This window comes from Agelaius tricolor, unplaced genomic scaffold, assembly GCF_023055355.1.
Source record: "Agelaius tricolor isolate 1412-34295 unplaced genomic scaffold, bAgeTri1.0.p SCAF_2, whole genome shotgun sequence".
Classification (NCBI taxonomy): Eukaryota; Metazoa; Chordata; class Aves; order Passeriformes; family Icteridae; genus Agelaius; species Agelaius tricolor.
The window spans coordinates 25309896-25326136 of record NW_027269262.1 but is presented as its reverse complement, the minus strand read 5'-3'; the positions used below and the strand labels follow the sequence as shown (position 1 = coordinate 25326136).

Sequence of the window (16241 nt, the reverse complement as noted above, 5' to 3'; positions counted from 1 at the left end):
ATCATCTCCTTTGACCCTCTGGTCACACACTTCCCAATGCACTCAGGAGACTATTGGCCCTCCTGGCCCCAAGGACACACTGCCAGCTCATAGTCAACTTGTTATCCATCAAGACTCCCAGGTCCTTCTCCATAGAGGTGCTCTCTCATCTGATTCAGCAGTGGCCTCATATTTTCTCTAATCTTCCTTTTGCTGCTGATATACATGTAAAAGCCCTCCTTGTTGTCCATGTTATCCCTTGCCAGATTCAATTCCAAGGTGACTTTGGCCTTCCTCGCTGCATCCCTGAATGCTCTGACAATGCTCCCACGTGGCTTGTCCCTTTTTCCACATCCCATAAATTTTTTCTTCATAAATTTCAGATTTACTAGAAACTTGTGTGGGCTCCATCCATATTACAGGTGCCATACAATGGGATAACCACACCCTCCCCACACAAATCCAACCCCACACAAACGGCTGCTGCTCAATGGTTTTTATTGGCTTTCCAAGCTTGGGGGGCTAAGGGGAGTTGGGCACTTGGAATTCTAAATGGGACAGCTGCAAGTTCAGGTAGGATACTTGGGGATCCGGATCTTCACTCTTCATTGAGTCCCTTCTGAGGGAGGAGAAAAAGGGGATGTTGGGGGGCAGCCATGGGGCAGCCCATGAGGCACCTGTGGGCAGGGGAAAGTCCCACCTTGGCTCCAATGTCACGGCTCTTGGCCCGCAGCTTGTTGACCTGGGACTCGGCAATGTCGGCACGCTCCTCTGCCTCATCCAGCTCGTGCTGCGCCTTGCGGAACTTGGCCAGGTTGGTGTTGGCCTGTTCCTCCTGAGGGTGCAGGGACACCAGTGAGGCTCCCACACAGCTCTGTCTGGCCTCCTGCTCCACCCCCTCTGCTCCCCATAAATCTTACTTTTTTATTGCTCCATCTGGCCCACAATAGAAACACCTGTTGTGTTTCTTCAGACATTCTATTTTTGAACCACCCAACCATCTATTCAATGATCCGTGCATCCATCCATCCATCCATCCATCCATCCATCCATCCATCCAATCTTCCACCCACATAAGCTTCGAGCCAGCCTTCCTTCCTTCCTTCATTCCTTCCTTCCGCCACTTCCGCCACTTCCGCCACTTCCGCCACTTCCGCCACTTCCGCCACTTCCGCCACTTCCTTCCCACATCCAACTGTCATCTCTCAATCCCATCACCAACCCACCCTCCTCACCCCCTAATACCCCAATACCCCACCCCTTGACCACCTCACCTCAAGGTCTCCCCCACATCCTCTCCCATATCCTAAACCCACACTGTCCCCTCCGGGGCGGGGGAGGGGGGGGTGATCCCATGGCTGCCTGCCCAGTGCTCACCGCCTCCTCTGCCTGTCTCTTGTAGGCCTTGACCTTCAGCTGGAGCTTGTCCACGAGGTCTTGGAGCCGGATCATATTTTTACGGTCTTCCTCCGTCTGTAGGGTGAGACACACATGGATCAGGACCTGACCCTACCTGCGCTTGGAATCACCACCCAAGCTACGAGGGTCAGGAGACAGTTACTGATGTTCTTGGGGATTGGAGCCTCTCTAGGTCTGTGGGTGTCCTCAGCTCTGGGAGCAGGAGGTGGATGTCTTCTTTCCCCTGATGAGGTCAGGGAATGGAACATGGAGAGACTCCATGGATGCTGGGACACTGAGAGATGACCTGGGTGCCTCATGACCCAGACAATATTCTGGATCCCACTGCAGTATCAGACATACATGCAGTGGGTAGTCTAGTATCAAATCTAGACAGCCTCTCTGGCCAGCAGGTCAGCCATGTTCTAGATCATGTTCAGCATGAGATATGAGGCTCTATGTCCAAGGGGCAGGAATTGACCTCGGCCATCCCAGGAGCCCCACCTGGTAGCTGAGTTCCTTGACACGACGCTCAGACTTGCGGAGACCCTTAATGCTCTCAGCATTGCGCTTCTGCTCAGCCTCCAGCTCATTCTCCAGCTCCCGCACACGAGCCTCCAGCTTCTGCAGCTGCTTCTTGCCCCCTTTGAGGGCCAGCTGCTCGGCCTCATCCAGCCTCATCTGCAGGTCCTTGATGGTCTGCTCCATGTTCTTCTTCATCCGTTCCAGATGGGCGCTGGTGTCCTGCTCCTTCTTCAGCTCCTCTGCCATCATGGCCGCCTGCCCAAGGAGAGAAGCAAGCAGGGAAGGAGGACCAAAGCATGCTCTCCTTCACCCTCCAGTGGAAGGGGTCCTAGACATAGGTCCCACCATGGCACTCACATCGGTGATGGCTTTCTTGGCCTTCTCCTCAGCATTCCTGCACTCCTGGATGGCCTCTTCCACCTCTGTCTGCAGCTGGGAGATGTCAGCCTCCATCTTCTTCTTCTGGTTGATGAGGCTGGTGTTCTGGAGTTAGAGGAGAGGATCTCAGGAGGTGTCTCTTGAACTGGTGGCCCATCCTTCTTCAACCCCCCAGTACTTAATGCTCCCCAACTCTCTTCCAACTCTGCAGGCTTAAAGGATCTGGAGATCTTGGTAACTCAACCCATTAGAAGCCCATATCTATTGGATGGAGGTGACCTCTATCCTCGAAAGTATGTGATGTCTCACCTGTGAGTGGAGAAGCTGGACCCTCTCGCTGGCCTCAATCAGCTCCTGCTCAGCCAACTTACGGGCCCTCTCAGTCTGTTCCACCACTGCCTGCATCTCCTCAAGCTCTGACTGGAGAAGGTTGTTTCTCCTCTCCACGATGGCAATATTCTCCTTCAGGTCCTCATTGGCTCTTACCACATCATCCAGCTGAAGTTGGGTGTCCTGTTGGGATATACAGAATGGACATCAGCCAGCAGCTCAGGGGGCTAGGAAGACCTCCTTATAGGTGGGTAATCCCACCTTGAGGTGAGCCTGGGCTCCTTTCAGGTGGGACTGAGCCTCAGCAGCCACGCGATTGGCATGGCTGAGCTGAATCTCCATCTCATTGAGGTCACCCTCCATCTTCTTCTTCAGCCTCAGGGCCTCGTTGCGGCTCCGGGTCTCAGCATCCAGCGAGGTCTGCAGTGAGTCCACCACCCGCAGGTGGTTGCGCTTGGCCTGCTCCATCTCCTCATCCTTCTCGGCCAGCTTGCGCTCATAGTCTGCCTTGACCTGGTTGAACTCCAGTTGGGCCCTCAGGATCTTTCCCTCCTCATGCTCCAGAGAGGCCTGGTGGAGACAGAGAGCAATTAGAGGGACACACAGAAGACTAGGACAACTTGGGACTCATGGAGATGTGATTTGGCTCACCTCAGCCTCCTCTAATGCAGCTTGGAGCTCCAGTTTCTCAGCATCCAGCTGCTTCCGGACCTTCTCCAGTTCGTGGATGGTCTTGTGGCTGCCACCCAGCTGCTCTGTCAGGTCCGAGATCTCCTCTGCCCAGATGATAACCAATCAGACTTGTGGAAAGTGGTGGAGAACAAGGTGGGCAGGGGGAATACCATGGTCTCACCTTGGAGATTCTTGTTCTCCCTTTTGAATGTCTCCAGGTGCTCAAGCGACTCCTCATAAGCATTTTTCAGCTTGAAGAGCTCAGTGCTGAGGGACCTGGCCTCTTTCTGTGATGCCTCTAACTCCATCTGTGACTCTTCAAACTTCTGCTTCCACTCAGACAAGATCTGAAACAAAGCTAGGTGTCACTCTCTGTCCCTGTGTCTCCCATCTGCTCCTGTCTCACCACTGCGTCCTACTTTGTCAAAGTTTCTCTGCTTCTTGTCCAACGCAGCTGCTGCTGCATTTGACCGCTCCACATCTGCCATCAGGTCCTCAATCTCATTTTGCAGACGGTGTTTGGTCTTCTCCAGGGAGGAACACTTGGCATTGACCGCCTCCACCGCCTCCTCAGCCTCCTGCAGCCTCTGGGCCAGCTTCTTCCTGTTGTGGGAGAAAACCTAGCTGTGGTGACCCATGGACTAAGTGGGCCAACTCAAACCTTCTTCCACCCACTGGTTAGCTGAGGCTCTGCTCTGGATCTCCTCTACTATCTCCAGATTATTATACTTTCTCCAGATCCTTGTACTGTAGAAGAGTCTCCACTTCCCCGTGCCCCACAGAATCTCCCTTCATGGGGAGATGACTCACTTGGCCTCCTCCAGTTCCTCAGTGCGCTGGATGGCATCTGTCTCATACTTGGTCCTCCACTGTGCCACCTCAGAGTTGGCCTTGGAGAGTGAGCGCTGGAGCTCAGCCTTGGCCTCTGTCTCCTCCTCATACTGCTCTCTCAGAAGGTCGCAGTCATGCCGGGCTGACTGCAGGGCATGGGCCAGTGCATTCTTGGCCTGGGAGGAAGAGGCAAGGAGTAGGTGAAGTTGACCTATGTGTAGGTCCTCAAACTCAGTAAGCACTGGTATTTCTCAATCAAACCTTCTCTAGATCATTCCACCCAAATTCAGCACATCTAGACACAGAACAATGTAAAGATGGGTACATCTAGCCTGGCCCAGTTTGACTTCCCCATATCCTGTGCCACCCAATCACCCCTAGACCAACCCAGCTTCTTCAGAACTGACCTGCCCAGCCCAACCTCTCAGCTGTTAGACCAATGCAACCCAACTCAACCGCTCTTAGATGCAACCACCCCACTGAACTGGCCTGAACTTTAATTCTACTTGGTGCTACAACCATAAGGGTGAAGGAGACCCTATTAGCCATCCCACAAACCTCACCTTCATCTCCTCCTCCAGCTGCCTCTTCAAGTCCTCCATCTGCTGGGTGTATGACTGCTTGCCCCTAGTTAATTGAGAGACAAGGGCCTCCTTTTCCTCCAGCTGGCGGGACAGCTCTCCTGCAGAGGTAGGGCAGGTTTTCAAGGTGTGGCAGGGATTGAAGATATGGGACAAGGGCTGAGGATGTGGAGTGAGGGGTATGGTGGGTCAGGGTTTGCACCATTCTCAGTCTGGAGCTTCGCCCGTTGGGTACTGGTGTCATTGAGGACTCGTTGTGTCTCCTCCAGCTTGGCCCGGTGTTCAGCTGCCTGATCCTCCATGGTGCGAGAGATCTTCTCCATGCCCACCTTGGAGGAGAAAAATATGGAGGGAAGGAATGAAGAAGGAGAATGATGCCCATGGTGGAGATAAGATGTCCACCTTGGCCTCTTTCTACCTTGGCTTTTATGAGTTGCTCCATGTTGGAGCTGAGGTCATCCAGCTCCAGCTTGAGCTCACTCTTCTCCTTCTCCAGCTTCTGCTTGACGCGCTGTAAGTTGTCGATCTGCTCGCTGAGCTCGGCCACGCTGTCGGCGTGCTTCTTGCGCAGTGCAGCAGCCGTGGCCTCATGCTGCAGCGTGGCCTCCTCCAGGTCCCGCCGCATCTTCTGGAACTCTGCCTCCCGCTTCTTGTTGAGCTCAATCTGCACTGAAGTGACACCACCTGCCTCCTCCAGCCGCTCACTGATCTCCTCCAGCTCTCGTGACAGGTCTGAGCGCAGCTTCTCCACCTTGGCTCTGCCTGTCCGCTCTGCTTCCAGCTCCTCCTCCAGCTCCTCAATCCGTGCCTGTGTTACGGGGATGAACATGTTTTCAGTGGGCTTGGTTTCACTCAATTCCTCCACTCAACTCAACCAACTGAGCTGGAAACTTTTCAACCCAACTCACCCCAATAAGCTGAAAACACTTCAGCTCATGCCAGACATCTGAACATTTGTCAGCCAACTGAAAACTCCTAAACTCAGCCTAACCTGATAGAGACTCTTCAGCTCAACCCAACCAGCCAGAAACTCTCCAGGCCAGCCCAAATAAGCAGAGAATAGATCCCTCACCTGCAGCTCTTTCAGCTTCTTCTGGAGCTGCAGAGCCAGAGCCTGCTCATCCTCAATTTTGCTGTTCTGCTGGTTGATTTCAAACTCCTTCCTGAAAATGAAAGCAGTTACCAGTGAGGTCCCTGCCCTTGCCCCCAGTTTAGATTGAGGAAAGAGGTCCATTTTTACTTTTTGAGCTTCTCCTCCAGCTGCTGCTTGTCATTCTCCAGGTCCATGATATTCTCCTGGGTTAGCTTCAAGTCACCTTCCAGCTTCCTTTTGGCTCGTTCCAGGTCCATCCGGACCTTCTTCTCCTGTTCCAGGGAGCCTTCAAGCTGTGTGGAAACATGGAAATGGGGAGAACCTCAGTTTTCCGTCATATCTGCCCCAGAAAGCTCCTTAGCACTACTCATGGTAGGACCAGACCACACTCACATCATCCACTTGCTGTTCCATCTTGAGTTTGGCCTTTGTCAGGGTGTTGACTTTGTCTTCCTCTGCCTGCAGGTCATCCAGTGTCTGCTGGTGAGATTCTTGCAGGGCCTTCTTTTCCTTTGTTAGTTTCGCAATGGTTTCATCCAGCCCAGCCATCTCCTCTGTGAGGTTCTTGACCTGAAGGAGGAGAAACACTAGGCCTCCAGCTTGGTACCAGAGGTAGGACAAAGCTGTGTGATATTGCTGTTGTCCTTGTCCAATGAGGCAAGGTAGAGAACCCAAAGGATGTTGAGTCTTCATGTAGCCCAGATCAACTAGCCCTGGACCTCCTCAACCCCACACAAACAGGTTGTGTTGATCCAAATCCCCACAACTTAAGGTCAAGGCTTCTCTCCACCCTCACCTTGTTCTCAGTGGCATGTTTCTCCTTCTCCACCTTGGCCAGTGTCAGCTCTAGATCATCAATATCCTTTTTCAGCTCCGAACACTCATCCTCCAGCTTCCTCTTCCTAGCTGTCAGCTCTGCGTTCATCTCTTCCTCATCCTCCAGTCTCTCTGTCAGCTCCTTCACCTTGGCCTCCAGCTGGATCTTGTTCTTGATCAGCTGGTCACAGCGCTCCTCAGCATCATTGAGGTTGTCCTGCTCCTGTGTCAGAGTGGTAGAGGAAGTAGGGAAGAAGCCCCTCCAGGGCTGCTGGTCACCCCCCCTGACATGGCTTTTTGAGGCAGTCTCACTTACAGCCTGCACTTGGAGCTGAAGGTCATTCTTCTCCTGCAGCATGGAGACCATCTTCTCCTCCAGGTCCTTGCGCCGGGTCTCCGACTTCTCCAGGGCCTCCTTCAGCCGCCCAAACTCTTCCTTCATGTTCTAAACAAGAACCCAGGAGACCAGTAGCCACATCCAATCCCCTCCATCCATCAACCCCACCTAACCCATTTTGGATCCCAAGCTGCCCGTCTCATCACCTCCTCCCACCTGCATCTCCTTCTCTGTCTCAGCACTCTTTAACAAGGGCTTGATCTTGAAGTAGAGCTTCATCCAAGGCCAGTTCTTCACCCCCATGAAGGCCCTGATGTTCCACTGGATCACCAGCAGTGAGTCCCTAGAATGGTGACACAGATGCCACTACTCCACCAATCTGGTGACCCACCAGACATCCCTTCTCAAGGAGAAAGACCCTTCCCCTCTCACCGGCGTTCCAGGATCTTTTTGAACTCAATGCGCATGAGCTGCCCTCGGGCCTGAGCCTGGATGCGGGTGATGATGCGGGAGAGGCGCTCATCCCGCATCTCCTCCAGAAGTCCTAGTAGCCCAGCCTTGAAGAAGACCTGATGGATGAAGGAGGCAAGTGAAAGGGTGAATTGGTTGGGAAGAGTTCATGGACAGATAAATGGCTTGATGGGTTGTTGGGGGAATGAAGCGACTGATAGTGGGGTGGATAGAGAGGTAGACACATCAGTGGTAAGACCATGGGGTCACATGACCCCATGGGTGGTAGGACCATGGAGACACCATGTGCCCTTACCTTGGTGTGTCCAAATTTGTACTGGTTGTGGTCAATGTCAATGGATCCCAGGAGCTTTTCAGCGCCCTTGCGGCTGTCAATGAACTGCCCCTCAGGGATGGCAGCAGGGTTCAGGATGCGGTACCTGGTGACCAGAGAGGACAGGAAAAGCCTGAGGTCGGCCCCAGTTGGGTTGTCCATGCCATCCCCACATTTTCTCCTCTGTGCCTACCGCTGTCGGAAGTCCCCATAGAGGATGCGATTGGGGAAGCCCTTGCGGCAGATGCGGATGCCCTCTAGCACTCCATTGCAGCGAAGCTGGTGCATTACCAGGGGATTGTCCATCACACCTGGCAGTGGGTCAAGGGGTGGTCTCAGCCACAAGCCACACCTACCACCCTTTTCCCTGCCCTCAGCCCTGCCCTGTGCTCACCCGGCTCCTTCCGCTCATTGGGGATGATGCAGCGGACAAAGTGAGGGTGGGTGGTCTTAAGGTTGGCCATCAGCTTGTTTAGGTTCTCCTGTTGAGGGAGGGAGGAGAGAAGAAGCTGAATAATGAGAGAGCAAGAGAGGGTCTGTGGGACTGAAGGGGTCTTCCACCGCTCAGGAGATTGTCCTCCCATTGCCCCAAACCGGGTCCTCTATGTAGGTCACTCACCCGATGCAGTGCTGAGACGGTCTGAAAGGAGGAACCTTTCTTCTTGGCTCCTTTCCCCTTCCCTCCATCACCACCTGGAGAGAAGAGGGAGAGGGTAACAGAGGAAAGAGGCTGACTAGTGGACAGTAGTCTTCTCCATCAATTCATTGCTCCATCACCCCATCATCCATTCACCCACCAGCATCTGCCCCAGCGTAGTTGGAGAAGAGGTTGGCCAAGAGCTTCAGGGCTGATTTCTGGTAGAGCCCCACCACTGTCTCATTGAGGGGGTCCTTGTTCTTCTCCAGCCACCCGATGATATTGTAGTCCACTGTGCCAGCATAGTGGACAAGAGAGAAATGGGCCTCTGGCTTCCCCTTGACATTGCGTGGCTTCCCAAAGTTGGCTGACTTGCCCAGGTGATTATCAAAGAGCTTGGCCTTGAAGGTCATGTCTGAGGCTTTGGGAAACATGCACTCTTCCTCCAGGATGGACATAATCCCCATGGGCTAGGAAGAAAAGTGGTGGTGGAGGACACCAAGCACAACCCAGCTGATCAACTTTGGGGCTCTTGGCAGGCTCCAACTGAAAGGGCCCTTCCCCCAAAGTCCTTTCAGCCCCCACAAGACCCTGAGGGAGGTGATACCTTCTCAATGAGGTCAATGCAGGCCTGGAGGTCCATGCCAAAGTCAATGAACTCCCACTCAATGCCCTCCTTCTTGTATTCCTCCTGCTCCAGCACAAACATGTGGTGGTTGAAAAACTGCTGCAGCTTCTCATTGGTGAAGTTGATGCAGAGCTGCTCAAAGCTGTTGAACTGGGGAAGGAGAGAGAAGATGAGGTTAACTGGCATTCAACAGAATGTCTGATAGGCGAACCTGAGCCCCAGCAGGGTCAACAGAATGCCCAGTAGTGTCAATGAAGTCAACTCAACACCCAAGAGGCCCAACACAACCCCCAAGAGGACAAACACCCTGCCACCCCCTCAGTCCTCACATCAAAGATCTCAAATCCAGCGATGTCTAGCACACCAATGAAATACTGCCTTGGCTGCTTAGTGTCCAGGGAGTTGTTGATCCTCACCACCATCCAGTTGAACATCTTCTCATATACAGCCTTGGCCAAGGCCCCAATGGAGTAGTACACCTGCTGGACATTCTGCCCCTTGGTGACATACTCATTGCCCACCTTTACCCGGGGGTGACACAACCCCTTGAGAAGATCAGCTGAGTTCAGCCCCATCAAGTAGGCTGACTTGTCAGCATCTGCAGAGCATCAAGAAAAAGACGTGCTGTCAGATTCCACCTAACCTGGTGATCCCAAGACCCATGTCATCCTGTACCCACTCACCTTCAGTACCATCTGGTTCTGCCTGCTCCTCCCGTTGTTTCTGCTTGAACTTCATGTTGCCAAAGTGCATGATGGCGCCCGTCAGCTTGTAGACACCAGCCTTCTCCTCAGCCGTGAAGCCCAGGACATCAAAAGCGCTCTGGGTGATAGGGAGAGGGCCTTGCCAGCAGCTGTGGTCATGGTTCTCTGCTGGCCACCATTTGTGTCTCTCTGCCCTTCCAGATCATCAACTCCTCTGTCCATCTGCTGACTCATCCACCCATGGACTTTCCCATTATGGATTCACCCATCCATACATGTGAGGACTCATGTATCCATGGATCTAGCTGTCCATCCGTACATGGATACATCCATCCATCTATCCGAGGACTACATTCATCCATTTACCTATCCATGGACTCTTCTAACCATTCATCCATCCATAGACTCATCCATTTATGGAGTCATCCATCCATGGACTCATCCATTCACCATTAACTCCATCCATGCATCCATGGACTCATCTATCTGTTTAAGGACTTGTTCACCCATGGACACATCTGTTCACCTAAGTACTCCACCACCTAAGTACTGTTTTTATCTCCATCCAAAGCCTCCTCCACTCCCTGCCTCCTGTCCTACGTTCTATCCCTCACCCCACATCATCCCATTCCACCAACCCACCATCTTCCACCCTTCCTATCTTCCACCTCTCATCCCTATGTTCCTCCTCTCCTCCACCCATCCATTTTCTACGATCTCAACCATCCACGTGGCACTTCACCCTCAATTCATCACGGGGATGTCCACCTGCCCACCCCACCACTTACGTCAGTTGCCAACAGCTCTTCAGAGTCATCGATAGAGGCCACAGTCACCTCTCCTTGGGAGACATAACTGTAGTCATAGGGGTTGTTCGTGATGAGAAGCATCTCTGTTCCGTGGGGCCAGGATAGAGAGAAAAACTGAGCATTTGCACTGGCTAAACAGCCTCAAATCATCCTCAATTGCCCCAGGAAGGAGCGGAGAATTGGAGAAGAGGAGGTAGAAGACTCAAGGCCAAGCATCCTACTCACCCAGCAGCTCTGGCTTCTTGTTGGAAAGGATCTGGTAAAAGATGTGGTAGTTCCTCTCAGCCTTCAGCTGGAAAATGACACGGGACTTCTCCAGGAGGTCTGAGGTGGATATGGAGAGAAGGGGGATAGAGGTTGGGGTGAGGAGATGGAGGAAGAGAGAGGAAAATGGAAGGTCAGATGGATAGAGGGATGAGATGATGGATCCATCAACCATGAAGACAGATGAAGGGACGGACATGGGTGAAGGGGAGGCAGGCAAGGAAGGAGGGAGGTAGACACAAGGAGATGGAGGGACAAAGAATTGGAGATGGAGGGTGAGGTCAGTGGTGGGATAAGGAGATGGAGATGAAGAGGCGACTGGATGGAGGGAAGAAGGGAGATGTGTGTGGATGAATGGAGCTCCTGGGTGGATGGATGAAGTTCATGGGTGGATGGAGGAGTCCATACATGGATGAGTCCTAGGATGGATGAATAAATCCACGGATGGATAATGGACTACAAGACAGCTTCTCACTGAGCTCTTAACCCACTCACAGGTCTCAATGTCAGCTGATGCCAACTTCCCGGTGGCCCCGAAATGGATCCGGATGAACTTTCCCTGGGAAAGCAGCGGCAGGAGGTGGAGGTGGTTGCCTTCACACACCAGATCCCACACCATAGATCCTGTCCCACAAAGTGTCCCACAGACCCTTCCTGATACAACCCACCCCATCACTCACAAATCGGGAGGAGTTGTCATTGCGGAGGGTCTTGGCATTGCCGAAGGCCTCCAAGGCAGGGTTGGCCTGGATGATTTGGTCCTCCAGGGTGCCCTGGATGGGGTGGGACAATGCTGGGTGTGGATACCACTGGGGTACACTCTCTGCCGAGGGTACATGGACTGAGGAACTCACCTTGCTGCTATTGGTCACCTCCTTCTTGCGGTCGCCAATGGCAGCAATGCTGGCAAAGTATTGGATGACCCTCTTGGTGTTGACTGTCTTCCCCGCCCCGGATTCTCCACTGGGGGAGCAACAGTGAGATATTGGAAAACATCCTGGTGGGTCCTTCATCCCACCCCACTGCTCTGGGGCAGGGCTGGACAAAGCAGGGCCTTACGTGATGAGGATGGACTGGTTCTCCCGGTCTGCCAAGAAAAAAGAGGAGTCAGGTGGGATGAAGCTGGGAAACATACTTGGGGTCTTGGGGTTGAGGCTGAGGTTCTCCATCCTCCCAGGTGAGAACCAGTTCTAAGTCAGGAGACATTTATTGGAGGGGGTCCTCTAGTTTGAGGTCCTCACAGGACATCCTTACCTGTCAGCATGTTCTGGTAGGCATTGTCAGAGATGGAGAAGATGTGGGGCGGAGCTTCACTCCGCTTCTTTCCCCGGTAGGCAGCCACCACCTCGGCATTGTAGACGGGCAACCACTTGTAGGGGTTGACAGTCACACAGAAGAGCCCCGAGTAGGTCTGAAGAAAAGGGCAGGCAGGTCAGAGCCAGGAGGTGCCACCCCACCTGGTGGGGACATCCTAGGTCTGGGTGGCCCAAGGGATGTGGTGACGGGATGTCCTGATCTTGGTTGTCTGAAAACGGGCTGGAGAAGGAACATCTTGGATCTGGGTGGCTCACAACATGCAGAGGGCTGGGATAGAGATGGGACACCTCTTGTCAGGGGCCCAAGGGGTCTGGGGATGGAACATATTGTGTCCTATCAGGGGAGCTATTGAAGTTACATCTTGGATCTTGGTGGCCACAGGGGTCAGGTGATGCAACACCTCAGGTCTTGGTGGCTGAGGCAGTCTAGAAATGGGATATTTTTGGTCTGGGTGGCCCAAGGGGGCTGGAGAAAGGACCACCAGGTTCTAGGTGTCCCAAAGTCTGTGAAAAAGCCACACCAGGTTTTAGACGGCCCATAGATATTCTGGAAGCCCCATCTGGTACTAGGTATCCCAAGAGCTTTAGGGAAGGGTCACTAGTTTCCATCCACCCCATAGGCTGTAGGGAAGGCCTCGCCTACTTCCCAGGTGCTCCAGAGGCTTGTGAGAAGGCTCACATAGATCAGCCAAGAGGCATAGCGCTCCTTGAGGTTGTAGAGGACAGCAGGCTCATGGAGGAAAGTCAGCATTGCCATGTCCTCAATCTTGTCAAATTTGGGGGGGTTCTGCTGGTGAATGTCAGCTTCCTTCACGGTCACCGTCTGGGAGGAATGGGGAGATGTGGGGGTGGGGGTTGGGAGATATCCATGGCTTGGAGGGTAGGGGGTGCTCCATTGGTAGGATTTCTTCCATGGGTTGAGAGGGCTTTCCTATGGTTTGGGAGGTACCTCCCATCGGTTGCGAGACCCCACCACTATCGGCCTGGTTTCTACCTCCTCCATTTGCTTTCCCCCAAACCTTCAACCCCCCTCCCTCCTTTAACCCCTCCCCCATAAATTTCATCCCGCTAATCCCTCCCTCCTTGACTCTTCACTCCCCTACTTCCCACCAACTCCTCATCCCCCTGGATGCCCAATCCCCTCTTTTTTCCCCCACCAGTCACCCCCTATGCCCCATCTGCCATCAACCCTTGCCATCCTTATCCCCTCCCTCCATTACCCCCTCATCCTCATTAACCCTTTGCCCCACATGGCCCCTTGGCCCCCTCCCCTCCCCCCCCCCCCCATCCCCCATTCCCCAGTTGCCCACCTCTCCCAGCTCAGTCTGGACGGTGGCCTCCCCTCCTTGCCGCCCCGTCACCCGTCCCCGCACGAACTCCTCCCGGGGGTGGGGGACGAAGCACTCGCTGCGCGGGTCGAAGGGTCTGGTCTGTGCTGCCAGCCGCTCCCGCTCCCCCGGCCGCAGGAACGGCGCTGCCGCCCCCAGCGCTGCCAGCACCGCGTCCGCCATCCTGCCCCGCACCGACACGGACCCTGCGTCACCTGGGGGCTGTCAGCCTGTGGCCACAGGGTCCTGCCCCCTGTTCCATGGCCCCACACAGCCCCACTGGCCAGAGCCCATTGCCATGCCAGACCCCTATGGCTGTGGCAGACCCCAGAGCCAGACACAGAGCTTTGCAGCTGTGCACAGCCCCACGCATGGGTCCTGACAGATGTGCAGGGAGCCCTATAGCCCTCTGCACACCCACGTCGTCATGCACTGCCCCCTGCACAGACGCCTGCAGTGATTCAGGACCTCCCTGCAGGGACCCCTATAACCATTAAAGGACTCCTAATGGTGATGTACAGGACTTCGTAGGTGTGTATGGCCCCATGCAGAGAATCCTATAGCCATTCATGATCCCATGAGCCCTACACAGTGCACAGACTCCCTGTAGCTGTGGGCAGACCCCTAGAGTCATGCAGGGACCCCAATCCCATGCACAGCCCCAAGCACAGACTCCTGTACTGATGCAGGCACCCCCACAACCCTGGAATGATGCATGGCCCCCTGCAGCACAAAGACCCCTATAGCCACACACAGACCCCCATAATGATTCAGGCATCCCTACAGTGATAGCAGTGCAGGGACCCCTATAACAACGCAGGGAACCTTAGAATCCTGCACAGCCCTACATGCAGACTCCCACAGCAAAGTATGGGTCCCCTATAGTGATGTGCAGACCCTATAGCAACACACACACCCTATAGCAGCATAGCCCCACCACTCCCCCCACCCAAAGCACCTATCCCCATGCTGCCCCACAGCATCACCCTCACCTGGAGTTTGTGGATCTAGCAGGTAAGATGAAGGAAGCTGGAAGAACATGCAGAGGTGAGTAGGGCTACACCTCTTGCCCCCTATAGACCCTCTTTGCCCTATATACCCCTTTATGCCCCATAGATCACTTTGTCACATAGACCCCATCTGCCCCATAGCCCTGCTGGTGCCACATAGGCACCCTGGGTGCCCCACAGACCATCAGTGTCCCCTAGATTGCTGTGCCTCCATGAATCTCTTTCCCCTACAGTTCCTCTCAGTGTTTCTTATACCTTCTTGCTTCATAACCCCATGTGTACCCCACAGGTCCCCACACCCCAGAGAACCCCTATGTGTCCCATAAGCCCTCTGTCCCCCATATTCCCCCACAGATTCCTGTGTCCCATAGATCCCCATATGTTCCATAACCCTCCTGTGCACCCCATAGCCCCCCATTTCCTCCCCCAGCCCTTCATATCCACATCCCTTATTCCCACTTTGTCCCCCACCCTCTCCCTCTCTTCCCCACGCTGACACCTCTGCCAGCCCCGCAGCCCCAAGGCCTTTATAGACCATCATGGGATGGGGAGGAGCATTCCTGGGGAGGGGGTGGCTGATAAAGGAGGAGGGGGGCACCTCCCCCTGCTTCCCCAGCCACAAGGTGGCATCTCTCCAGTGACTCTGGCATCCAGGACCCACATATTCACCCCACAGAATGATCTATGGGGCAGAGTTCTAGGGGTGAGCAAGGGCTATCCAGACCTCTTGTAGGGGTGGGATGTGGGGTGGGCTAGTGGGCCTGGATGCCTGGGTCCCTTGTGTAGGAGGTGTCTGTGGAGCCCAGATGTCTGGATCTCTGGTGTGGGGGGCCGGGGGGGGGAGGGCACTAGGGAGCCCAGGCGCCAGGGTCCCTTGTGTGTGTGTGTGTGAGTCATCTCTGGGACCAGGGCGCTTTGGTGGCGTTTGTGATGATTCTATGGGTCTCAGATGCCTTTCTTGTGTGCATGGGATCTGTGGAGCCCAGATGCACCCCTGGGTTCTTTGTGCATGGAGGGGATCTATGGGGCTGGGACTCCGGGGACCTGTGTGGAGGGGGTGCCTATGGGGCCGGGATGCCTGGGTCCCTGGCCAATGTCCTGTCATCCGTGGGGTGGTGACAGCTCTACCCTGCCAGGTCTATATTGGGACACGACAGGAGAGGGGGGGAGATTGTTATCTCGTCCCCCCCCATCCAGTGAGGCGCCGTGGGGCCGCCAGGGGTCTGAGGGACGGGGCGGGAGGGGGGGGTCTGGCAGCAGTCCCCGAACACCGTGTCCACTTTGTCATCAAGGAGGTGACAAGTGTTCCCGCGAGGTGACACATTCCCGCGGGCGGGGAGGTCCCCACCTCCCTATTGTGCCCCACAGATCCCCCTCTCCTGCCCCACAGACCACCTCCTCTGCCCCACAGAGCCCTTACAGAGCCCCATAATTGCTCCATGGAGCCACAGAAAGTCTCCACAGATCCCCATAGAGTCTTTTTAGCGCCCCATAGAGTCCCCATAGGGCCCCACAGAGACATTACCACATTACCCCACCCTCCCTCGGCCCGAGTTCGCCGGGGGAGGGGAGCCGCCCGCACGCCGGGGTCCCCTGGGGTCCATCCTGCGGCGCCGCCAGGACCGGGAGGGATGGGGCAGCGACAGATGGACGGCGAGAGGGAGGGTGAGGGGGGAAGGGGGGAGGGACAGAGGATTTGGTGGGGAGGGACATGCAGGAGACAGAGGGACAATGGGACAGAGAACTTGCAGGGACCAGGGGGACATGGAGAAGGCAGAAGGACTGTGGGAGATGGAGGACACGGGGCTGGTGGGCAAAGAG

General features: G+C 54.8%; 1 protein-coding gene across 3 annotated transcripts; it reads right to left on the bottom strand.

The window, feature by feature from the left end:
- Positions 1-577: 577 nt before the first annotated feature.
- LOC139600570 (myosin-6) lies at positions 578-13593 on the bottom strand. Of its 3 annotated transcripts, none has more exons than XM_071448855.1 (38): positions 13393-13593; positions 12762-12905; positions 12021-12177; positions 11826-11853; positions 11621-11729; positions 11447-11539; positions 11262-11325; positions 10728-10826; positions 10482-10585; positions 9673-9811; positions 9319-9587; positions 8969-9139; positions 8522-8831; positions 8344-8417; positions 8119-8206; positions 7918-8035; positions 7707-7830; positions 7373-7509; positions 7157-7283; positions 6920-7048; positions 6584-6826; positions 6181-6357; positions 5935-6080; positions 5767-5857; positions 5113-5502; positions 4897-5023; positions 4677-4795; positions 4093-4289; positions 3702-3885; positions 3464-3629; positions 3262-3386; positions 2872-3180; positions 2590-2793; positions 2260-2385; positions 1882-2157; positions 1357-1452; positions 680-814; positions 578-598 (listed from the first exon to the last, which is right to left on the bottom strand). In XM_071448855.1, exons 1-38 carry the CDS (start codon positions 13591-13593, stop codon positions 578-580), a joined length of 5817 nt encoding a protein of 1938 aa, XP_071304956.1. The 3 variants fall into 3 exon arrangements, with proteins under 3 accessions (XP_071304956.1, XP_071304963.1, XP_071304971.1); XM_071448862.1 differs by having other exon boundaries at positions 578-595; XM_071448870.1 differs by having other exon boundaries at positions 578-595; positions 8344-8405.
- Between the last annotated feature and the right edge of the window lie 2648 nt (positions 13594-16241).